General features: G+C 50.2%; 8 protein-coding genes and 2 non-coding genes across 10 annotated transcripts; 5 read left to right on the top strand and 5 right to left on the bottom strand.

Annotated features, from left to right (window-relative positions):
• Positions 1–49: 49 nt before the first annotated feature.
• On the top strand, positions 50–2950 carry Asppvi_002928 (putative transmembrane glycoprotein; the record flags this gene model as incomplete). The annotated part of the gene is made up of 1 exon (XM_043298904.1): positions 50–2950. The coding sequence occupies one exon, from the start codon at positions 50–52 to the stop codon at positions 2948–2950; it is 2901 nt and encodes a 966-aa protein (XP_043154839.1).
• Positions 2951–5014: 2064 nt separating this feature from the next.
• On the top strand, positions 5015–6658 carry Asppvi_002927 (PP2C family serine/threonine-protein phosphatase; the record flags this gene model as incomplete). The annotated part of the gene is made up of 6 exons (XM_043298903.1): positions 5015–5285; positions 5376–5449; positions 5519–5603; positions 5659–5865; positions 5942–6208; positions 6264–6658. 6 exons carry the CDS (start codon positions 5015–5017, stop codon positions 6656–6658), a joined length of 1299 nt encoding a protein of 432 aa, XP_043154838.1.
• A 1778-nt stretch (positions 6659–8436) lies between these two features.
• On the top strand, positions 8437–10085 carry Asppvi_002926 (choline-phosphate cytidylyltransferase; the record flags this gene model as incomplete). Its single annotated transcript, XM_043298902.1, has 4 exons — positions 8437–8990; positions 9057–9407; positions 9476–9896; positions 9954–10085. The coding sequence occupies 4 exons, from the start codon at positions 8437–8439 to the stop codon at positions 10083–10085; spliced, it is 1458 nt and encodes a 485-aa protein (XP_043154837.1).
• Positions 10086–10866: 781 nt separating this feature from the next.
• On the bottom strand, positions 10867–12009 carry Asppvi_002925 (uncharacterized protein; the record flags this gene model as incomplete). Its single annotated transcript, XM_043298901.1, has 1 exon — positions 10867–12009. The coding sequence occupies one exon, from the start codon at positions 12007–12009 to the stop codon at positions 10867–10869; it is 1143 nt and encodes a 380-aa protein (XP_043154836.1).
• Positions 12010–13151: 1142 nt separating this feature from the next.
• On the bottom strand, positions 13152–14495 carry Asppvi_002924 (DMT family transporter; the record flags this gene model as incomplete). Its single annotated transcript, XM_043298900.1, has 2 exons — positions 13152–14114; positions 14178–14495. The coding sequence occupies 2 exons, from the start codon at positions 14493–14495 to the stop codon at positions 13152–13154; spliced, it is 1281 nt and encodes a 426-aa protein (XP_043154835.1).
• A 526-nt stretch (positions 14496–15021) lies between these two features.
• Asppvi_002923 (UTP25 family protein) lies at positions 15022–17449 on the bottom strand (the record flags this gene model as incomplete). Its single annotated transcript, XM_043298899.1, has 5 exons — positions 15022–15940; positions 15997–16574; positions 16644–16843; positions 16898–17271; positions 17337–17449. 5 exons carry the CDS (start codon positions 17447–17449, stop codon positions 15022–15024), a joined length of 2184 nt encoding a protein of 727 aa, XP_043154834.1.
• Positions 17450–17757: 308 nt separating this feature from the next.
• Asppvi_002922 (eukaryotic translation initiation factor 3 subunit F) lies at positions 17758–18921 on the top strand (the record flags this gene model as incomplete). Its single annotated transcript, XM_043298898.1, has 3 exons — positions 17758–17862; positions 17926–18638; positions 18702–18921. 3 exons carry the CDS (start codon positions 17758–17760, stop codon positions 18919–18921), a joined length of 1038 nt encoding a protein of 345 aa, XP_043154833.1.
• A 1438-nt stretch (positions 18922–20359) lies between these two features.
• Positions 20360–22988, top strand: Asppvi_002921 (uncharacterized protein; the record flags this gene model as incomplete). Its single annotated transcript, XM_043298897.1, has 2 exons — positions 20360–20541; positions 20603–22988. 2 exons carry the CDS (start codon positions 20360–20362, stop codon positions 22986–22988), a joined length of 2568 nt encoding a protein of 855 aa, XP_043154832.1.
• Positions 22989–23193: 205 nt separating this feature from the next.
• Positions 23194–23327, bottom strand: Asppvi_002920. The gene has a single exon. It is a non-coding gene; the product is annotated as a tRNA-Ser (tRNA).
• A 419-nt stretch (positions 23328–23746) lies between these two features.
• On the bottom strand, positions 23747–23883 carry Asppvi_002919. Its single transcript has one exon. It is a non-coding gene; the product is annotated as a tRNA-Ser (tRNA).
• Positions 23884–24320: the final 437 nt, after the last annotated feature.

The raw sequence follows: 24320 nt of genomic DNA, 5'->3' as shown, positions 1-24320 counted from the left end.
AGCTTCCTCCTCTGTGGCCACAGAACAGCATTTGAGGCTTCGACGAGCTATGGCACTCATCGCGTTGGTCGTCCTGGCACTGCTCGTCGCTGTCAACGCAAGTCTAGCTCCAAACTACCCGGTAAATGCGCAATTACCGCCTGTGGCTCGAGTCTCACGGCCATTCCACTTCGTCTTCTCACCAGGGACTTTCGGCGGTACAGAAGCGGGAACACAATATTCTCTGCAAAGTGCGCCTTCATGGCTACACCTAGACAGTTCAAGCCGGACCTTATCCGGTACTCCTACAAGTCTAGACACGGGACCGAACAAATTCAAACTCGTGGCCAACAACGGGCCAGACTCTGCGAGCATGGAAGTTACTCTAATCGTCACGGCAGAGGATGGGCCGAAGCCTGGAAAGGCACTGCTGCCACAACTTGAAGCCATTGGTGCTACATCAGCACCATCAACCATCTTCGTGCACTCCGGGGATTCGTTTGTGATCTCGTTTGATCATGATACGTTCGCGAATACTCACACCTCGACCTTTTTCTATGGCACGTCCCCGCAGAACACCCCTCTGCCATCATGGGTTCGGTTTGACCCGTCTAATCTCGCGTTCTCCGGTACGACCCCCAACACTGGGCCTCAGACGTTTACATTCAATCTTGTCGCCTCGGATGTCGCTGGCTTCAGTGCGGCCACGATGAGTTTTGAGATGACCGTCAGTCCGCACATTTTGTCATTCAATCAGAGCACGCAGACTCTGTTCCTCACTAGAGGAAAGCATTTCAGTAGCAGTCACTTCCGCGACATTCTAACCCTAGACGGCAGACAACCAGGAAACGGTGAAGTGACTTCTACTGAGGCCCAGGCTCCGAGCTGGTTAACCTTCGACAGAGATACTATCTCCTTGAGTGGCACTCCCCCCGCCAATGCCATGAACGAGAATGTCACAATCTCCGTGAGGGACACGTATGGAGATGTCACTCGAATGATCGTCACTCTGCAATATTCACAATTCTTCACAGAGGACATCAAAGAGTGCAACGCGGTGATTGGCGATGACTTCGCACTGGTCTTTAACAACTCGATCTTGAAAAATGACTCAGTCCAACTCGAAGTGAATCTCGGTCAGCGACTGCCCTGGCTGCGGTACAACTCTGCTAACAAGACTCTTTATGGACATGTCCCCACGGATCTTGAACCGGGTAGCTTCCCCATCACGTTGACTGCTCGTGAGGGGACTGCAGAAGACAGCGAACAGTTTACTATCCGTGCTGTGCGAGGGGGCCGACAAGACGGTAGCGTAGCTAAATCAGCAGACTCGAACAATGGCAGGGGTGCCCACGGAAAGAAAGCCGGCATCATTGCCGTCGCGGTTGTGATTCCTATTGTTTTCGTGATGGTTCTCTTTGCAGTCTTCTGCTGTTGGCGCCACAAGCGCAAGACGAAAGCTGCAACGCAAGAAAAAGGGCAATTTCCGACTGAGAAAGATCCAAGACTAACTCCTTCGGATCTCCCTCCGTGCCAGCCATACGAAACGGTCAAACCCGATGACCCTCCTATCATCCTCAGGAGCCCGTCGCCGTCCTCAAAGCCGCCAAAATTGGAGCTGAGACCTTTGTGGAGCGAAAAATCGCTGGAAGAGAGCAGGCAAGTGCACGATTCGGACGACAAGGAAAACTCTCTTTCACATTCGACGATCGAATGGGACTTTGCCCCCTTGACACGCCATAATCCGCAAGAAAAACAAGCGGAGGATATTCCTTCCCAGAATAAACGACTGTCGTTCCAGAGCAGTCCCTCATTACATAGACGAACAACGGCCAATTCCACAAAACGAGAGCCCCTTAAATCTATACAGCCAAGAAGATCATTGAAGAGGAATTCGGCGGCCTCGTCTAGGTCCCGAAGGTACTCCAGGCGCTCGAGCGGCATTTCATCTGTAGCCTCTGGGCTACCGGTAAGGCTGAGCGGCGCAGGTCATGGAGCTGGAGGATTCGGGCCTCCTGGACATGGAGTGGTTCGAGTATCATGGCAAAACACTCACGCTTCTCTGCAAAGCGATGAGAGCAGCGTTGGAAATCTTGCTCCCCTGTTCCCCCGGCCTCCCCCTCGTGGGAGAAACAGCGTGGAATTCAGGGTCCTTGACCATCCAAGACAGCTCACGGTGCGGGCCGTGGAGCCAGAAAGTCCAACTATTTCAGAATCCGATTCTTTGGAAGCCTTCGTTCATTACCGGGCGAAAAATAGAAACTCCTCCAACCCCATGTTCTCAGCGCAATTCACACGCCGGACGTCTTCTGGTCTCCGCGCCCTAGAGAGAGCTCGAAGTACGGCTAGTCGCGCGGACACAATGTCCAGTTCTATCTACAACGATGGTCGTCGACAGTCGTACATCCAGGACCGTCCGGGTTCGATGGCGATGTCAGCAATGTCTGCGTCCGTCTATACAGAGGACAACCGCAATTCGACCTTCTTGCAGTCACTAGGTCTAGAAGCCTCGAGCGCCCGACCTATCGTACCATTACCAAAAAAGCAAAGCCAATCGAGCCTAGCGCAGAATTATTCCAAAATCATCTCGCCACTTCCCCGGTTCTTCAGCGAAACAAGCCTGAGTAGCAGTCGACGGTTGGAGCACGGCTCGGACGATTCCCAGAACGTAAATGAAGATTCTTGCGGGAGTCAACGTCGATGGTACCGGGGCAATCCTTATCTGCAAGGAGATTTTAGCACCCATCGGTTTTCGCTGCGGAGGAGTCCTTCAACCTCATCGGTTCCAGTCGACAGTACCGTACGCCGGGTGAGTCTGGTGCGGTTTGCTGGCATGGAGAACGGGGGCGACCAGACCATGAATTATGACCAACGATGGAGAAATCGTCAGTCTGTCAGCATTGAGCAACCTGGCGACAATGTACAAAGGGATGTTGTAAACAGTGTCAGGAGCGACGCTACTTTTGTGTGATCTTGTCCAGTCAAATAGAGCACTTAGCATTTCGCACTTCTTGTGCCTGTTTTATCATTTCATCGTCAGAAGTTTCAGTGTTATAGCTGTGCCTTTTGGGTTTCATTGTCATTATACGGAGTGTATTATTGATTCCCAAGGTTGCTGTTCTGTCTAGATACATAGTGGCCGGCCACGGTGTTGGAAGCACTTGGAGAACCTAGTGAATTTCTCTATTTACTTCATTTCCAAGGTATTTCCATCTCCTGTTTGGTTCGTCCTCAAGAGATTGCACCTAGATCATGATGGTGTCATCAATACAGCCATACTTGGTAAACTAGTATCAAACCACCTGGAATCCTGGAAGTCAAACCATTCTTCACTATATTGAAACTTGGAAGCTACCTATCTAGTCATAAAACAGATATGTAAGTGGCTAATAAATCCCTATTTAGTACCTTAGCTTTATGCATAAGATGCCAGGTTTACACAGATACTCGGTAATGCACATTTCCGATGTTAAAGGTAGGCAACTGTCGATAGATCATCCCATGTACGTATGTATTAGTGCAGACACATGACCTCCTTCTGCTTAGAGACTGCTCTGGACACCAGGCACCAGCAAGGGTTTGTCATACACTGTCAAATGTGCAATAATAATGGAACTAGGAGATATAGTTCTTCAATAATAGTCAGGAAGGACCAAACCTTGTACCCTAATCAGTTACTTCTGGTTCCTAGGTAAGCGGATTGCTGAATTCAGAATACCGGCAGTGTCAGCTCTCCTGGCGACCGGAACACGCGACTAGCAGACTTCGAACTCATCTTTGGAAGAGAGTTAGAAAAGATGATTAATGCCAACCTGGAAGTCGTTCATAGGGCAAGATAGGCTAGATAGAGATACCTACTAGGACTTTGTCACATATGCAAGGATCTCTATGATTGACAATATATTGAGTCATTAATAGGCCTGTGTAGGTTCATTTTCTACTCCCCTCAGACAGCATAAAGACACCAATCAATGATAATGCTTTAGGTACCTGTGATTAAGATACCTTGGTAGGTAGGTACCTTAGTATTGGAAAATGTCAATGGAAGCCTAAGGCAAAAGCCAGGCCAGTACGCCTCGTGACAGCGACCAATTCGAGATTCTTACTTTGAAGAAGACGAAAAATAAAGGACATTTTCGTTCGCTCACATCTCTGCTTTCCCTCTTCACTGTTCAAGAGTTTAGATGATAATCTTTCATCACTATCGTCATTTTCATCATCACCGTCATCATCCTCGGTGGATCACTACCGCCACCTAGAGAGGTGACCCAGCTCCAGGTCTGTAGGTAATAAGTACCTAGGTAAGGTAGGCAGTAAATACCACCGCTTACTGTACCTTACTGCCGTACTGCCTGCCCTTGCCCTCAGCCAGTTCTTCATGCTTTTTGTCTCTTCCGCCTTTTCCCTCCCCTCCTCCTCCGTCCCCTCAAATCGATCAACGCCGAGCCCTTCCCAATCCCCTTTCAATTCTCCTTCACTTTTGTGGATGCGTGACTTTTGGCCCGAGAAAAAAAACTTCTTCTCACCATCTTTGAAATTCTCAAGATCTAACCGTTGACCTGCTATACAACATGGGTCAGACCTTATCTGAACCTGTGGTCGAGAAGGTAAGCAAATCATCTGTTCTTTCGTCGTGCTTTCGATCCCCCACATTGCTGTCTTCGTTACGCAATTTCAACCGCCCCTGTTCAAAAGCCCGCGGCTCGCCTATACAGCAAAATTCTGTGCGCAACACAGCGTCCAGTTTCTTTGCTACAGTTACGGCTACTTGTATAATTTGATTGATTTTTTGTCGAGAATTTCACAATTGCACTCTTTTCGTCTGAGGTCTTCTGGTTGCCGCCTGCTCGTGATGCGGGCCTGTGGGGTGCTCACGCGAAAGACCGATTTCTGCGGCGGACACACTCCCGGACAATCAGCCACCATTGCTCATTCGAATATACCTCCCCGATCACTGCTAACATTTTTCATGCTTATCCGTGAATAGACTTCCTCCGAAGGTCAAGATGAGTGTTGTTTGTATGGTTTGTCGGCCATGCAGGGCTGGCGAATCAGCATGGAGGACGCCCATGCTGCAGTCCTAGACCTCCAAGCCAAATCCACAGGAGGTTCCGAAAAGCCTACAGATCCCGATAAACGTCTCGCTTTTTTCGGTGTATATGACGGTCACGGTGGAGATAAAGTAGCGTTATTTGCGGGAGAAAACGTGCATAAGATCGTCGCAAAGCAAGAGGCCTTTGCGAAGGGCGATATCGAGCAGGCCTTGAAGGATGGCTTCCTGGCCACCGATCGGGCTATCTTGGAAGGTAAGTGAAGGCCACCCTGGACTTCTGGAATTTTACTTCTGTTCCCTTGTCCTCTTTGGCTGGGGTTTTCGACAAAACTGACCTGTCTAGACCCGAAGTATGAGGAGGAAGTCTCCGGTTGCACAGCTGCCGTCAGCGTTATTTCAAAGAACAAGATCTGGGTCGTATGTCCTTCAACCTATGCCTTACCGCTATCACATCGCAATCAGGAGAAAGGCTAATCGGGATGGTAGGCAAACGCGGGCGATTCGCGCTCAGTATTGGGTGTAAAGGGCCGCGCAAAGCCTCTCTCTTTCGACCACAAGCCACAGAATGAAGGTCCGTGTCCCGCAATCCAACCCTCCGAATTTTCGCACCTAACATACGAATATAGGCGAGAAAGCTCGTATCAGCGCCGCCGGTGGCTTTGTCGACTTTGGTCGAGTCAATGGTAATCTGGCCCTGTCTCGGGCCATTGGTGATTTCGAGTTCAAGAAGAGCCCCGAGCTCTCACCTGAACAGCAGATTGTCACAGCCTATCCCGATGTGACAGTTCACGAAGTGACTGACGATGATGAATTCCTTGTAATCGCCTGTGATGGTGCGTCTTCTATAATGCGGGCTTATCGGCAAATTGCACTGTCTTGTTTCCCTTTGCTGATCGATTTTGGTTGTAGGTATTTGGGACTGTCAGTCCTCCCAATCCGTGGTCGAGTTTGTTCGGAGAGGTATTGCTGCAAAACAGGACCTTTACCGTATCTGTGAGAATATGATGGACAACTGCCTTGCTTCTAACAGTGAGACCGGAGGTGTTGGATGCGACAACATGACCATGATCATCATTGGTCTTCTTAATGGCAAGACCAAGGAAGAATGGTACAATCAGATTTCTGAGCGGGTAGCTAACGGCGACGGCCCATGCGCGCCGCCTGAATACGGCAAGTGTCTCGAGGATCCCATGGTCGCCGATGGCTACTGACTGAGAGATGGGGTTTATAGCTGAATTCCGTGGACCTGGTATCCGCAATCAATTCGAAGAGACCCCCGATAATTATGATCTTGAAAACGACCGCTCCCGCGGCTTCAGTGTCCGTTCCGGCCGTATCATTCTCCTAGGTGACGGCACTGAACTAATTCCCGAACAGAATGACGAGGAACTTTTTGACCAAAGGGAGGAAAATCGAGATGTTACAAATCATTTGCAACACGAGTCGCCCGATTCGTCGGCTCGAGGAGATCGTGAAGGTACCCCGGGACCCCAGTCGAAGAACGAGACCGCGAGTAAGGCTGAGGGGTCCTCGACTGCCGCCAACCTTTCCGAATCACCCTCAAGCACAAACAAGAACTCTTCTGGCAGCGGGACTGAAGCCACGGAGAAGTCCGCCTCCTCGTAGTGACGACGATTCATTTGCGTGTTCTTCCTCTCCGATCTGGTTTTGCGAATACATCCTGTGCGTGACTGAACGGCCCGCCCTTATCCTCCACTCTCAACAATTTCCGTTTCCTCGACCCTCGCAATGTCTTTCGATATGACCTTCAAAGTCTATGTCTTTCGTCACTAGCGACGCCCTGTGACTGTGGATAAGGCGAAATTCAGTGGGATGCTCCTCTAGCCCTGGCCAGGTAGACTTCTTTATGTCGTGTCGGAGGGATTCTTTGGGGGCTTTCCTGAGTGATAAGGCGTTTCGTCTTCTATTCTGCTATGTTCTGTTTTTTTTCGGAGCCGCCAGCGGCAGACCTCACGAGAGTACGTTTATTTTATGCTTTGATCCAACGCAAGATACCGCACAAAACACCCACCGATGATGAATCTTCATATTTCTATGAATTCGGTTCTTACCTTTCCCGACCCATTGCTCTTACGTCACGCTTTATCTTTATTCTTTTCCCTCTACCATTCTCTTCCCCTCATATTGTGATCACCGCTGGTATATCTCCTCATCACCGCGCTCTCCGGCTCTGGACTTGGAGGGTTGCCCTGTGGGCCAGGAAAGCGCTCGATCAAGAAAAATTTTTCACAAGTCGTCGGCGTTGTACATTGGCTGGCAGAGGAAGGGAAACAGGACAATACGGGTCTTTCTTCACATCTCTCGGCGTATCTGGAATGTCCATCTACAGCATCAAGATCATTCTCGTCTGCGACGGGGCGGCAATGCTTTCCAATGCTTCAGCAGTGGGGTTTCAGGGAAATATGACGCATTCCAGTAGGCTATATTTCTTTTTTGGATCTCCTCCGATATCGTACCCATGAGCGGCCCACTAGAAGTAATATGCAAAGAGCTTGCGATCACCGATAGACTGGCAGAACCAAATAGAAGCTACTAGTAGTTCGAGGCAGCAAAGAGACAACTTAGTATCACTATGAGAGTATTGTCAGATTCATGAATTGTAAAATTACACTCTCATGGCGACAGAATCCGCCTAGGTAGGTACCTTAGCTGTGCACTGCAATGGTTGTATGAATTGCATTAATCAGAGAATGCCCATAGGTTGCACGAATTTTTATACAGCACGTATCTAAATGCTTTTTGATAGCGCCTGGTACCCAGTTCATACCTTACCAACACAAGTACCTATTCGGTATCAACAGGGTATCTGACCTTACCTTACCGTACTTTACTCCGTTAGGTAAGTGGAGTCTGATGTAATCGCTGTACTCCGTATGTTGATAGAGCAGTCTATAACCTAGGTAAGGTAACTCAGTTTATCAGAAGGCTGCAAAAAAAAAATTTGCCCATTGCATATGACAATTCTCTGTCGGATATTCCTCTCCCTTTCTATAGAATCACCTATATCGAAAAAAGGGATCTGAGACTCGGCCCCATTAGTACTGGGCTAGGTAGCTTCCTACCGGGACTGTCTCCCGCTAGCCTGATCAGCCAGTTAGTCTAGTCTACTCCGTACTCCGTACTGCTAGTTCTTCCGCCTTCTGTCTCAGGGTCTCTCCCTCTCTCCTTTTAATTAGGTATTATTATTAGACTAATTGACAAGACTACCTTAGCTCTCAGCACTTTCCCTGACCCCATTTCCTCTCCTCGATTTTTTTCTTTGCAACCTCCTTCTGTTCGTTGGTTGTCCAACCCCTGAAATCTCTCATGGTTTTTCTCAACTAGATACCCTATATCTTTCAACTCCCCGACAGAAGTAGAGCAGTGCTCCTCGGTCAGCCAATATGTCGTCTCCGTCGTCTACTGCGGCCAAACGCAAGCGCAGTGCTTCTCAACATTTACCGGCCGACATTGCCAAATCGTCCACAGCCGATCTTCTCCAACCATCGTCTCGTGACGCGTCCGGTGAGGAAGGAGACGACTCCGCCGATCCGATCACCCCGACAGCAAGCAAAAACAGGAAACATACTTCTATTGATGTGACCTCGGCCGGGGGTCCCATCCCGCCTTCGAAACGGGCTCGGAAATCGTCCTCTGGTGAGGTTCAGACCTCCGCGCCCAATGGAACCACAGAATACGCATCAGCCATCCATCAGGAAGATCCTGGCGAGCCATCTGAGACCACTGTAGCTAGTAGTGACATTGAGCATGGGGCGACGGGTCGACCGGGGTTGCACATCAAGACCGCCGGCGCCGATGCAGAAACGAGAGCGCATCTGATGAAACCGCCCGAGAGAGCTGGGCTGCAGCATCCCGTTGGGTACCACACCAATCCACCTCCGACGGGGCGACCGGTTCGCGTCTATGCGGATGGTGTTTTCGATTTGTTTCATGTGKGGTATGTCTACACTTTTATTATCTGCAGTAATGCACTTTGATGCTCATTTCTGGTGGTTTTTGACAGACACATGCGGCAGCTGGAACAAGCAAAAAAGGCTTTCCCCGAAGTGTATCTCATTGTCGGTGTGACCGGAGACGACGAGACTCACAAGCGCAAGGGTCTTACCGTGCTCAGCGGTCGGGAGCGTGCAGAGAGCGTCCGCCATTGCAAATGGGTGGACGAGGTGATTCCTAACTGTCCCTGGATCGTGACTCCGGAGTTCATTGAGGCGCATCAGATCGATTATGTTGCTCACGACGACCTGCCTTATGGGGCTGCGGAAGGAGACGACATTTATGCACCGATCAAGGCTCAGGGCAAGTTCCTGGTTACGCAGAGAACTGAGGGTGTCAGCACAACGGGCATTATCACCAGGTTTGTCTTTCCTTCAAAGGGACTCCCCGTTTGGCAGACGTGGCTGCTGACCATTTCGTTTCTCCCAGAATTGTCCGCGACTACGACCAGTACATTGCCCGTCAATTCAAGCGAGGTGCCTCGAGACAGGAGTTGAACGTGTCATGGATCAAGAAGAATGAATTGGAGATCAAGCGACATGTCGTGGAGCTTCGGGACAACATTCGCAACAATTGGACAGCCACTGGCCAGGAACTGGGCCGAGAATTGCGACAGTTATGGCAAAACAGCCGGCCTGGCAGTCCTGCCCCGAGCGCCCGGAACAGCATGGATCTGGGAGGCGGGCGTGGCGGTAATGGTGGGCTGACCAGTCCTACCGGCGGCCAGAAATCACATGTGTCACGACTTGAAGCATTGGGTCGTCCTGACAGTCCAGGCGGAGGAAACGGGAGAAACGAAGATTTTGCGACGGGCTACAGTTTGGGCTTGATCGGCGGTGTGCGAGCATGGGTTTGTTATTGCCTTTCTTACCACCATGATCGAATCGAGTGTTGACCATATTTGCAGATGATGCGCAGCCGACGATCGCTCATGGAGAGCCGGCCTCACTCGCCCACGAGCGAGGACGATCCCGAGCCCGAGTTAGAAGCGAACAACGGCCATACTGATTCCGAGAGATCTCTGCACGCGGCATCGTAACCTGTTGCAATCAAGGGAATCTTTTTCCTTGGACATGATCCTGTCTTTGTGTCCCTGGCTACGGCACGGTGTCTTGACTGAGTATAATGTAATATTGACATTGAGCTCATAGACTGGGACGAAAACGAATGACAAAAAAAAGTCAGAAAAGAAATAAAAAGATCAAAATTGATTTCTTTCCTTCTTTTTATGCCTCCTTCACATCTAGAGGCCTGTCACTGGAAGAAGGGCAGAAGAAAAATAAAAGAAAAACATCAGACCCCTTAATAAACTCGGACGATCATCTCTTCCTTGTTCATTCTGATTGATATTGTCTCCGTCATGATAATACCTTGTTTGAGACAGACCCTGGTTTTGACTCTGAAACGGACTTGGACGCATTTGCTTGGATGGAATAAATCGATACATGTGGAATTGACTGGGTTAACGTTGGATAAGCTGGAACATTTGGGTATTTTGGGGACTGATTCATTCGTTTGTCCATTTTGTTTTATTGCATAGGTTTCTACTTTCTAGTGTCTATAATTAGATTTTGTGGATAGGTAAAAACTGATTGCTTGTTCGCAATGTGCCACGTGCAATACGACGCATCTATCTGGCATAGAATATAAGCATGTTTTCTATCGCCAAAACACCCAACACAGTATATGGATCAAAACAATCAAAGAATTATCAGGGTATCATGAACAATCTGTATAGGGGCGCGCGTAGGTGATTGAACTCCATCCAGGGAATCCAATCCCAACTATAGTCTCTTGTGAGATGCACGACAGGCGCACATCTACTTGGCAGTAATAGCCAGACGAGGCCTGCTTCGATGCCGTCGGTCAGGCTGCGCTTGCTCATAGTTGTCCTCCACGTAACAAGGCTTCCAGAGCTCAACCCCCGGAACCAGGACAGCTTCGCCAGGCGCCGAGCACATGACCGCACGCAGATGGTCTCTCAGCGTCACCGCGTCGCGATGCAGGTTCTCCTCCAGGAGACTCCGCGCGACAGGGTCAGCGTCACACCGCGCGGTGATGCCCAGCTCGAACACGCGCAGGCCCCGCACAGACAGCAGCGGCGCAATCCATGACTCCCTTACGTCCAGCCGCAGGCGTTGCCCACCGAGTAGCCCGCCGGCGGTGGTGACCCTGGTGAAGCGGCCGAGGTCAATGCTGAGATGGAGCTCCTCGAGGCCGCGGCAGGCGGCGACACGGGACCAGAAGAGGGCCCAGAGGTGGTCGTTGTGGGTGTGCGCGTAGATGGAGGCCTTGTGCTCCTGGCCGGCCATGGGCTGCCAGACGGGCGTCCACTGGACGGTAAGGCGGCGGATGGCGCGCAGGCGGTGCAGGTCGATGGTCAGGGAGAAGGCGACGAAGGTGTGCAGGTCGTCAACGTCGAAGACTGGGGTGGCGTAGGGGAGGTCGGCGGCCTCGGCGTAGACGGCACGGCAGGTGCGCAGAAGGGCGAGCGAGCTGTTGCTCAGCGTGTTGGGGAGGGCGGGATGGGTGTGCGGGTAGAGCATGCTGTCGGAATGGCCGTCGTGGGTTGCTGCTCCCGCTCGCCAGCGAGCCGGGGTGATCGGGCAGCAGACTCGATGACTGTCGAGGGAGGAGAAGGTGTGCCGGCAGCGCACATGGCGGATCTTGCCCTTCAGCTGGACCAGGTGGACGGCCTCGTCGCCAAAGACGTACTGGTAGATGATCAAGCGGATCTCTGCAGGCAGTTTGCCAAAGAGCGGCGAGCCAGACTGCGGGTTGACGGGACGATCGTAAGGGTCCACTGGTCTGGATGGGGTCGAAGATTGTAAGTCGACCGGGGGAGCACAGATCTTGCGTTCCTGGATGAGATCACGGACTATCTCCTGCCATCGTCGTCCGGTTGAATAATAGTGCCAGATAGAGTATGGATCACGAAGCAACCAGGCATCGAAGTGTCGCATGTCTTCTCTGTATCTATGATCTATAGTCTATAGGATTAAGAAAATGGTGTATCTTTCTACCAGGGAAAGATGAGACGCCGACGCCGACGCTGTGAGGATAAGTAGGATGGGATATATAGTTGGGAGATGGGCAATTGAGCGAGGATTTGATTAGCATGAACGTGGAGATCGGTCGATCTGCTGTATATATACTCGAGCCATATCCATCTTTTGCATTGAATCACMTATCTATACGGAGTATACCCCTCCGAGGAGGGATTATCCCTATGAAACACGCAGCGATCTTCTTCATGAGGCATCAAATTCATCAGATCCTCAATATCTGATTGGTCTTTGGCTGTTTCCTCTGGAAAAGCTTTGGTGTCCTTGCAGTTGATTGGCCAAGGCCCTGGCACTCCCTGGCCGCGGGAGTTTCCGCCTTCCGGATCGGGACTTTTCGGTAATGGCTGCTACCCTATGACGTTTTGAGATTTTGTATCTGGACCAATGATGCATTTTCAGATGGGGCTGTTGCGTCCTTGGTGGCCAATGGGCTTTTGTGTAACAATGTGTACGCTTGCGTAGAGGGAGTTAATTGAAACCCGAGGTGTTAACTCTCTCTGTCTCCAATGCAGAGTTTCCTTTACCCTTGGGGATATTATTGTGATGTGTATGGAAGTGTTCTACAAACACAATTAGTACAATTGAAGTGGGAAGGCTAAATTTCTGGCGCTGTTGAGACACTCCAACTTGCTCATGATGAAATGATATAAAGTGCATTAACTTCGGAGTAGAATACGTGTATGTACAGCATTCCATATATGTATGATGATAATCATAAGCGGAGTATATATCCATCTACTCTGGTGCTTTGTCTAGGACTGCTTATCAATTCATCGACTAGCGTTTGCTCTCTATATACGGGTGTCTATTATAGTACAGAATGTTGATCGTATTGACACTTTTACCGCTTTCATATATTTTTCACCACCTCTGACCTGCATCCTTGCTCACAGATCGTCGGCCTGCCTACCTCCTGCGACGCCTCATGCACCAGCATCGGCCAATAAGTCGAGCGGATATTCTTTTCACCTTTAAGCATTGACTTCACATGCGTATCCTCTCTCCCTCTTTCCCCACCCTCCCCATCAGCTTCAGTGATTTCAAGCCGTCGCTTCCCTCCCTTCTTCTGCAGTCTCATCAGGTGCAACTGCTGCAGCAGCACTCTTCTTGCCATCACGCACGACCGCCACGTACAGTGCACTTCCCACAATCAACACCGAGCCTGCCCAGCTCAAAGGAGAGAGTGTGTTACCCCAGACCATCTTGTCATAAAACAGTGCAAACAACATCTGCGTGTAGATCATGGAGGTGGCACGTGACCCCGAGGAGGATCTCGTCGGCTTACAATCACTGCCATCTTCTCCGGAGACCCTCAGAGATCTTCTCGAAGGTGGCGGCACGTATGCCAATCCAGCGGTCAGCAAAAACTGCAGCAAGAATCCACAAACCCCAAGTCCCACAATCAAGGCCCATTCCAAACCAGTTTCAGGCAACTTGAACGGCACGGAAGGCACCAGCAACATAGCCAGGAACGACATAACGGTAGTGAACAGTGAGAAATACGTCACCGAAACCAAGGGATGGCACCTCTGGCCGATGATCCGGATCGACGTGTACGCACACGTTGAACCGAGGACTCCCACCATCATCGCCAAAATTGCCAAGAGATGCTGAAATTCGTCCGTGGTGCCGGGTTTGCGCCCTTCCAGCTTTTCAGGGTCGGGAGGCGTTGCTGACGACGAGAAGGGGCGCGCGATCAGCACTACGCCTGCCATGGAGACCACAGCGGCCAGCTGCTGCCTGCGGGTGAATGTCTCGTTGGGAATAAAGAGTGAACAAGCGTAGCAGCAGAGGATGGGCGCCAAAAAGGTCAGCACGGTGGCCTCGGAAAGAGGTAGGTACTGGACCGCGTAGTAGATACTGTAGACCCCGAAGAAACCACCCATGGCCCGGAAGATCAGCAGGCCCAGCACAGGCCGAGTCCCAAAAGGATGTGGAACCTTGGTATACCACATGTAGAGGTAGCTTGCCACGACGGTGACTGACATGCGGGCGAAGAGGACCTACGCTGCTGGTCAGCGATATATTGCATAGCGCCCCGCGGGCACTCCTGGGATAAAACCAACCTGGAAAGGATGTAATCCGCTGTCGAGCTCAAGGATCTGGGTCATGACATTCATGGAAGCACCAAAGAACTGCGCCAACGTCACCAGAATCATGCCCTTACCCTGGAGCCAGATCTCTTTGCCTTCCTCGTATACAACTCGTAGCCATGGGTGCGAACCCTCCTTGCGATTGCCTTCAACATCTGTCGAGGACGATGAGCGCAGTAATGGTCTGCGGATCTCATCTTCGTAACCATTCAGACCGTTCTCCGATAACGGAGGCGCAGCGATACTCTCCGAATTTTGGAGAGTATTGTACTGGCGTTGAGAGGACGCCATTGTTCAACTGGCGAGAATATTGATAGTCAAGCTAAAGAAGAAATAGAATATTGATATCATAAACAGGCGTTAAATATCGTCAATCATAAATATCAGGAAATAACCCATTCACGTCATGACTTGGCAGAGCTGATCAAGCGACCATATGTATTGGCTTCAGTCAGCTGAGAGGACGAGAGTTGCTCCAAGCATCGATATGTTTTTTGCTTCTTTTTTTTCGCAGCTAGTATCTTTCATCTGCTTTTTAGTAGCCCTTTTTATTGGACTAAGCAAGAAGTATCTCTGTGCTAGTGTTGTCTGTGGGGGCTGTAGACGGACGATTGGCTAGGTTTAATGGAATCATGGACTTGGCATCCTCTGCACTCTTTTCAAGGGCAAACGGGTAGAAGATCTACTGAAATCTACCTGCTTGTACAGTATCATTGGCCTTGTAGTTGCTTGGTGGCACACAAAGTATAAGTGCTGTCTAAATATATCGCTCAACCCAAATATGTCTACGATGAATGACCCCCGCCAAAGTATGTTCCTATACGAAAGTAAAGGTATCTCCTCCCTTCTCCCGTAACATATTGCCAACTCGTTTCGTCCCCACGATGCGCTCCAGCTTCAGTGCATCCCACTTGGAAAACAAGGCCCGCACGCCTCCCTCCGCGGCGTCCACGACGCCCGCCGCATCCAAGCCCAAGAACCCCACAATTTCCCCCCAGAACAGCGGGTTCTCCGGCACACCGTACATGACAATCCGCTTCACGCCCCGGATCTGATACCGACGGAAATGGTGCAAGCGCTCCGTGTACAGCAGCACCGAATGCCGCCCGTTCATGAAGTGCGTGCGTGCCCGTGTCATTTCCCGGACCTCGCTATATTCCGAGATCGCCCCGAACGAGACGTTGGTGGTTTGCGAGGATGTTGCAAAGTAGTTGCGCACTCGCACAAAGTCCAAGTACGATGGGATGAAGATCAATGTGCCTCCCGCACTGCTCTTGTCCCGGCTGGATGTGATGTTTCGCACCAAGGACGAGAGCACCGTGGTGGTGAAATGCTTGAACCGCGCGTCCGGGTCTTTGGTCGGCGTGAGACTGTCGAACCGCGAAAAGGTCTGCTTGACGGATACTGGGAGGGGCACCTCGGCGATAGCCCCCGCGTACACCGGCGTCACCTTGATTTTTCCTGCGAAGTTCTGCATATGTGTGGAAAACAAGGAGTTGATCTCCGGTGTGATAAATGAAGCAGAGACGATCATCTGGCGGACAAATCGGGCATGGTTGTCCAAGTACCATGTTCGCACACGACTGAAATCACACCCGTGAGCCTCTTTGGGCTGTAGATTGAGATGATCGAGAATGTAGTCCACGTGGTCCCAGTTCTGCATGAGCAAAGCATCAGCGTGGTCGACTATCACCACTTCGACTGACGACAAGAAGTCGTGGTCACGCTTTTTTGCGCTGGACGGCAATCAGCAAGGTAAACTCGTGGTAAATCAGGACTCGGATCTACTTACTCAGCCTGGTCCATGATTGTGCGTAGACCCAGGGGACTCGCCAAGATTATATCCGAATTGTAGAATTGTGCAAAGTACTTCATGGTCTTCCGAGTGAATTTGAGACCCAGCCGGAACATGTCGTCGTCGTTGCCGCCGAAAAGCTCCCGGAAGTCTTCAGGCTTGTTTTCCCAGGATTTGTCGTCGGCTGCAGAAAATGTGTCCAAGAACCGCTTCTTGTTCTCTTGCTGCTCCGGCTGGAAGAAACGTGTTATGGACTCGACCGCTCGAACGCAAGCTTGTCTTGTCGGCAAAAGGTAAAGCACCTTCGGTCTGGTAAACCCCTGGTCCCGAAGGTCCAGGTCTGCGTCCTGTTCTTTGGCAACGCGAGCGTTGTTCTTCAGCACTCGATCCCGTGTCTTTAGGACATGGTTGACCGCATGAATGGCTAGGATATCCCGCATCGCGCCCGAGTTCGACGTCGTTCGGGCTCCGTATAAAACATCTTGATAGCCGAAGATGTAAGGCGCGAGATGCTGAGCGTCACCGCTGATTGCTGGGATCCGCTCTATGGCAGGACCATAAAGTTTCTTCTTGAGCTATAAGTGTTTTAGAAGAAACGATCTTGAAGGTCGATATTGAGTCTCTAGACTGGGCCTGTGGCCTACCTTGACGCTTGAGAATTGCTTCATTGCTGGTAGCAAGGATACTTCGCCATCGCCAACATCGGGAACAGCGCGTATCAACTTCAATCCGCTAGCGATTTCCTTCTTCGTACTTTTCCATTTCTTTTCTTCTGCTGATTTAATCTTTTGGACCAGCTCGCTCTCTTCTACTATCGAAAAGTGAGCCTCAAAAGGATCGTTTGCTGTACAGCGTTAGAAGTTTAGATAAACAGCGGCGGGTCGGTTCGGATAAATACCATCTTCTTCGTCGTCACTCTCAAGTTTTTCGTGCGCTTCCTCTGGATGCTCTTCCTCTTCTTCGTCTGACGGCTCCTGCTCTTGCAAAGCATCATCTTCTAGTAGGGCCGCATCGTCCTCTTCTCCATTCGGGGCGGACACGGCATCTCTCCTCTCTTCTCCGTTGTGCTCAACCTTTCTCTTCTTCCTAGCGGGGCCTTTAGGTTCCGTATTTGCTTGGAGTAATTGTATCAATTCGTTGTACGGACGAGCTGTCTGCTGGTCCTCCTCGTCGCTATCAGACGAGACATCGTCCATTTGGGTTTCGTGGTCCGTTTCATCTCCGATAGGCTCTTGGTTGAGATGCGATTCATCATCTGAATGACCCTCCGATCTAATAGATAAGTTTATTGTTATTCAGAGAGCGAGACGCGCAATATAGGAAAAGTTTATACTTACTCTACGTCTTCGACTCGCGAGGTGGTGAAGCCATTCCTTCTCTTGGTTTGGCCCCTCGGTCCTTTGCCACGTCCTCTGCTGGATCTACCACCTCTATTGCGTACAGGGGGCATTTTCTGGATTAGTGAAAAGGTCTCTGATAGTATGCGCTTGAGTTACAGTCTTGACAAGCACGATCCAATCCTGCTGTTTGTTCAAGCTCATATTTTTTTCTTTGCTTCGGGGGCTCGGCCTTATCTTATCTTAGCGCGAAATTCCCCTTTGGGCGCACACACAATTTGAGCCTCGAAGAACTCCGCCGAGATTGAGCGGGCGGAAGAATTAGAAAGAAAAAAGATTACAGAGCCATCCCCACCACCGGCGAGGAAGCATTCAAGACTGTGAGAGAAACAGGCTTCGGCATATTTTCCACATTTCCAACATGGCTGAAACCGATTCTTTCCTTCACCTTGCTCGCCCTCTGGGCCCAGTGGCAGTGGGGTCTGCACCAACCACCGCCCCTCTGAATGTTGTCATTCAGCCTCAGGTATGTCCTGGATACGTCTGGGGAGACGTCGAACGATCGGGCTTACTCATCACCTTGTAACAGGCCATTTTCTCGATTCTCGACCATTCCCTCCGTCGCAATGCCGATCAGGAGCGTGTCATCGGTACCCTGCTTGGAACCAGATCAGAGGATGGAACCGAGGTGGAAATCCGTAGCACCTTTGCTGTTGGGCACACAGAGACCACCGACCAGGTCGAGGTGGATATGGAATACCAGAAGCAAATGCTTGCGCTGCACCTCAAAGCCAACCCGAAGGAAGTGCTTGTAGGTTGGTACGCCACGTCGTCCGAGTTAAACACCTTCTCCGCCTTGATCCAGAACTTCTACAGCGGCCAGGGTGACGGCACATGGCCTCATCCTGCCGTCCATCTGACGGTGTCTACCGAGCCTGGGAAGGATATTGAGACCCGCGCCTACATCTCCGCCCCTGTCGGTGTGACCGCCGAGAGGGCCGCAGACAGCGCCGCTTTCATTCCTGTCCCTTATGAGATTCGCTATGGCGAGGCCGAAAAGAGTGGCCTCGAGACTATTGCTTCCGCCAAAGACGCCGAAAGCCGTGCTACAAATATCTTCACTGATATCGAGGCTCTGGAGCGTGCCATCGAGGAGGTTCTTGGCATGATCGACAGAGTCTCCAGATACGTCGAATCCGTCATTGATGAAGAAGCCCCCGCTTCGACGGCACTGGGCCAGTTCCTCCTTAATGCCCTGGCCTTGGCCCCCAAGGTTGAACCCGCCGACATTGAACGTGACTTGTATGTTTTCTTTGCATCCTCCTTTCTTTGGTGGTTTCTTACCTGATCCTAACTACGTTACAGCAACAACCACATCCAGGACGTGTTGGTCGTGTCTTACCTGGCCAACACCATTCGCACACAGATGGAACTGTCCAACCGGCTAGCAACTGCTCAGCTCACTCTGGGCGGAGAGGCTGGCACCGCCGAGGCTGGCGCTCAGCGTGGCCAGAGAGGCGGCAAGGGCGGCCGTGGCGGACAGCAGCGTACTCAAGAACGGGCCACTGAGGAAACCCGCGCGTGAGGGGAATAAGGACATATTGTGAAGATACCTGCGTTTTCTCTCATACAGCTGTTCAGTCCTTGTGATACTTCTTCCTATCATTATCTTTTTTCCCCCAATCAGTCTTATTGATGTGTGTCTGTCTTGTATCTCGTCCTGGGTTTGCTTTGGAAGAATTTTTCAGTACTGGTGGCCTGGCTCTATATCTCCATCTTTGTTACGCATACTGTTGCCAGGTCAAGGCGAGGATCAGACATACGACGAGGCGACCAGGGGGTCCAACGAAGAAAAGCACGGCGTACAGGAGTCATTCTGGCTTTGCTCAGAGGGATGATTGGGGAGGAAATCGGGGAAATGGATATACACCTGTGTACGGGGATCGAGTTCCACGGCCCTTATTTTCTAGAGCAGGGAGGACCTTGGTCATCTGATAGTTGCGATGTAAACCAGATGTTTATGAGATGATTACTATCTGAGTGACGTGTTGGTCATGACGAAATGGACATATGTGCTAGACACCGTGGATTCTTCTACTGTAAAACCGCCGCTTCTTGTTCCCCTTGTTCGAGCTTAGATTTATGCTTCTACATACACCAGGCAGGTTTTGCTTAGGAGTTAAGCAGAGCTGGCAGGGCTTACCTGGTTCAATCCGCTTGTCTCCACATGCTGCTGTTTGTTTTGTCATCTGCAGTTGCTTGTATGCCATTGATATGGGTTTAGCGGGCTATGTATCGATCTTAGAGATGTGTCGTCTCTTTCCAGGGTTTATGTTCCAGAGAGCTTCAGAGTAAGGCATGCTTGGTTTAAACCATGCGCTGTCGAGGCCATCCAAATGCTTGCCTGATTTTTCCCAGACTGATGCCATCTCAGCTTATGAGTTGGGTCTTTGCCCGTACACACCTATCTTTGTACGTAGCAGAATGGCTCTTATTCACTGAGAGAACTCCACTATGCTTACAGCGCTTCGACACCTTCTCTCCCTCAAGATATAAAGCCCCATCATCCAATCCTAGCATGATTTTCGACTTCTCTTTGTCTTTCATCAGCTGATACTCTTTCTCTGTGTCAGGTCTAAGTACGTACCAGCATGGCCATCTATCTACAAGGAGAGAATCCAAATCGAGCCTGTTACAACTGTGGTTCCCTTGGGCATCTTAGAAGCAGTTGCCCTGACCTTATTAACAGGTGTATCTATTGCAAAAGGAATGGCCATGCGGTTAAAGATTGCTTAAAGGCAAAACCTTGTCAAAGATGTGGTCAGAGGGGCCATAAAGCCAACAGGTGCCAAAACAGTCCTGTCGCTAGGTCGAACCCTGCTGCTGTTCAAACAGACCCATCACAGCCTTCTAATTCAGTTGAAACGGTAAGGCTGTGCCAAATCTCTCATTTAAGCCTTCCATCTCTTACCGATAGCTGGCTTGTGGTCCAGACTCCTGTTAGGTTCCCGACACTGCGAGATATGATAATTTTGTTGGCTACCAAACTCCAGGGAGATTTCGGTAGAGACAGCTATCTTCGGCATATCCCATACACTGATGTCGTCTCTCTGTTTGACAGCATCGACAGCTTCACTGAAGTTTTGCTTGGCACCGTCGACCCAACAATTAGGAACCTGGAAGGGCGGATAATCACAAGAAGTTTGTACGTTCAGTCGAGGATGGCTTTATGTGAACAATAACTGACCTATATATCTTCTAATAAGACTTGACGAAGTACGACAAGCGCAGGCAAAGAATGAGACTCAATGGCCGCTGAACAGTGGATACCTGGACTACGTGACAGACGACCGCGACCCGGACTACTGGCGCCCATATGTAGGGCAATCCAGCAACACCGAACAGCGCATTGCCCAGCATGTCAGGGCGATCAGGACCGGTGACACGGACACCCTTCATTATTTCGTCATTCGAAGGGGAGGTGGGCACCGCACAGCGAACTTTGTTAGGCTATGGACACTTGCCCTACCAGAAAACGTCGATCCTGTCATCAATACCGCTCTCAACAACATCTTGGAGATGATAATGGCTCGGTCCTTCCAATCACTTCCACCTGAAGAGTTAAAGAGGGTGTTTGGACGGCCATGTGATGGTTTCACTTACTCTTTCCAAGGCCTCAATCTCATCTCGCCTCTTCTCCAAGGACGCAGCCTATCGCCATGGGCCCGATACCAATCTTCTTTGCAGCTCCGACAGTCAACGGATGAGGACATCCGGGAATGGCCTGAAGCCCGCATGGAGCACAAGAACAAAGTCCATAATTTTCAGTTTCGATCCTTCTCGGAGTTCACAAGGAGGGACTGCGAGACCGCGATCCAGGAAGCCATCGATACCCACCCCCATTTGCGGTTACGGCAAGAGTGCTTCCAACGCAATGACCAAGATATTCCGGAACGTGGGATGATGGAAGCCATGGATTTCTCATGGTTGCAAGCAGATTTGGCTAAAACTCACTTTCCTGGTGACGAAACAAAGGAGATATCGCTTCCGATCGGCAACCACCATTCTCGCCTTGGTCTCATTCTTAATGAAAGTCTTTGGGGATTTTCCAACGCCAAAAGCGGGTCAATACCTTCTCACCTTGCGACATGTGGGTTGACGTATTCGAACTGTTTGGTATGGACTGCCGGCTTCCGGCGTTTAGTAACCCTGCAATTAGGGACTCAGATCCGCACAGAGGCACCCTCAGGGATCCATATCCTTCGCTGCTTGAATCGTGAACTTGTTGCGAGAAGCCATTTGCAGGTGATTTTGGTGTGTGACGAACAGGCTGAAAGGATTCTTTTTCAAGGGAACCCATCGACGGATGCTTTCAAGCTCTACCTTCGAGGTCGTGCCTTCAAAGCATGGCTTGAAATAATGGAGGGTGGAAGACAATGCATTTATCTTGCCTCCCCTGCCCCATTGGTTGCTCTGTGGGGAAATAGCTGGGCTCAGGCCGCAGCATTGTCAGCGCTATTGCAATTTGCAATCCTGATTACGAACACTCGTGGGATACGACCAAATGTGTTCTGCTGTCAACTGGTGCTCCTCCAGGTCATTCGCCAATACGACTGGGAGCGCAACGGCCACCCAAAGATGACCGCCGACAACTTAGACCCAAACATAAGGTCCTGGCTTGAAGCAAAGGGTTTCAAAAATCACGAAGACATTGTGCGCCTAGAGTCCTCAGCAGAATCGTTAACAGCGGCTCTGCTGATGCTCACGCAGATTCTCCCCAGGAGCATACACGAGGGTACGGAAAAAAGAAGCATGATGCTCCCTTCGATTAACAGAAGAAGAGGCATTTTTGACAAGAACCAGTTGGGGATAGTTCGAGATCTCTGGACAGAAATTTCAACTCGCAACAGCCCACCAGATGACTCTTTTCAGGTGTACAACGAGATGGACTTCATGGACGACGAAATGCTAGAAACCCAACAGGACCTGGAGCAGGAAAGTCTCCAGTGTGCGATGATCACTGATGATGAGAGGACCAACAACAACTTTCCTCAGAATAGTCTTGCATTGCACTCGAACTCGGATGAGCCCTCAATGCTTCGAAAGCGAAAGGGTAGTACTTTGAAGGTACAAATGGCCTTGCTTCAGGGAACCGTTAATGCCAAACTTGAATTCCGAGGGAAGTGTGCGCCATTAAAATCATTCTTTCGAACCTATGCTGCCAGGTTGGATTTATACTTTCCGTACGATGGAGAGCTCAGGGCCACATTTCCTGACCCTAATTCTCTTCGAAGAGTCCGAATCAGGGCAGAAATCAAGCCCCACGGTCAAAAGCACCCTCAACGATGGGCTTCCCATGCGACTAGCGAAGATCCGGCATCTAGGCTGGCGTTCCGATTAACTGTCATGGGTCCAGAAAAACAGGAATTCGGCTTCTACGCCTCTGGTCGTGGAACAAAGCTCGTTAAGAAAGCAAACGGGTTCATAGACTGGATGTCTGGAGTCACAGATGAGGAGATAGCGACGAGGCCCCGCCGATATCTCAATATTCAGATGAGCCACGAAAGAGTCCCCCAGGCCCTAAGACCATTTGTTGGAGGTGCATACACTGACGACAGTGGCAAGATCATATCTGGAGAAGATAAGAGTTAGATATGTGGACAATACTATGATTACTGGGCCTAGTTCTGTTTCTTTCAACGATGAGAACAATTAGTGTGTAGACTTTCGCGATTTTTTTTCGACTTATACCTGGTCTATCAATATCTTGTCGATTTAGGCGACAGGCCGATAAAAGCGCGGGGTAGTACTAGACGATGGGTACCAAAATAAGGTCTAAAAAGAAGCAAAAAGACTACGACACCTCTGGGATTCGAACCCTGTTGGGAATTGTTAGAGAAAGTTGACACTTTATGATGACGATGTTACTAACCAGGCGGGCGAACCCACAGGCTTAGCAGGCCTGCGCCTTAACCACTCGGCCAAAGTGTCAGGGGGTAAGGAAATGCGGGTTTCTTAAAATCTACAATCAGAACTGACAATGGCATTTCCACAGCCGCAGGAAATAACGTGTTGGGAAGAGTATGAACATAATGTCGGAGTCTGATTGCGATGCGTAGGACTATTTCAAATGCTGTTCAAATCATTAAGTCTGCACAATCTTGAGGAAGCCGACATTCGGAAATCTAGCCACTGGAGCCATCATCTGAGAAAATTAGATGGGAGTAGGGAGAAACGACGGAGGAAATAAACTATAGAGACGGAAAAAAAGAATAAAAAAAAATAGCGGTTTCCTTGGCTGGCCACACGAGACGCAGTTTAGTGGCGTTGAATGGGAAAAAAAAAGGCTCGAAGGAGCCCACTGCGGGACCATTTAGGAGCCACAAAAAGGAGTAAGAAAAAGAATGAGACGACACCTCTGGGATTCGAACCCTGTTGTAGAGGGTTAGAAGTGAATTTGATTATGTTAATATCGCAGTGGAACATACCAGGCGGGCGAACCCACAGGCTTAGCAGGCCTGCGCCTTAACCACTCGGCCAAAGTGTCCAATGGGTAATTTGCCACCCAGAATAAGTCTACTGGAGGCAAACCGTCCTCTAGGATGTCAAAAGACAAAATTGCAGGTTTGTATCTAAATTAGTCACCTTGGACTAGGAAGCCCTGCACGAGTACAGAATAAGGTAGATTACCTACACAGTACTTAGCAATTTTAGGTAACCGAGGCCCGCAGCTTTCATGGAGGTAATCCTGCTTTTACTTCCTTCTCTTCTCTTTTTCCTTGCCTTATAACCTGTGGCGTAGCGGCCCTACTTGCAGTGTCTGGGATGCTTAATCATAGTACTACAGTAGCTAAGAGATCAGTTGGAGTAGCTATTCATACACTTACCTTGGATACATTATACAAGTTTCATGGATATCCGGCCAGCAATCTAAAAGTGACCAGCACTAGGATTCGCCACGCCGGAGCAGAATAGGAGTACTCC

Source organism: Aspergillus pseudoviridinutans (genome assembly GCF_018340605.1).
Source record: "Aspergillus pseudoviridinutans IFM 55266 DNA, scaffold_2, whole genome shotgun sequence".
Taxonomy (NCBI): Eukaryota; Fungi; Ascomycota; class Eurotiomycetes; order Eurotiales; family Aspergillaceae; genus Aspergillus; species Aspergillus pseudoviridinutans.
Note: the sequence above shows the minus strand (reverse complement) of the source record. Positions and strands in the feature narration are given on the sequence as shown.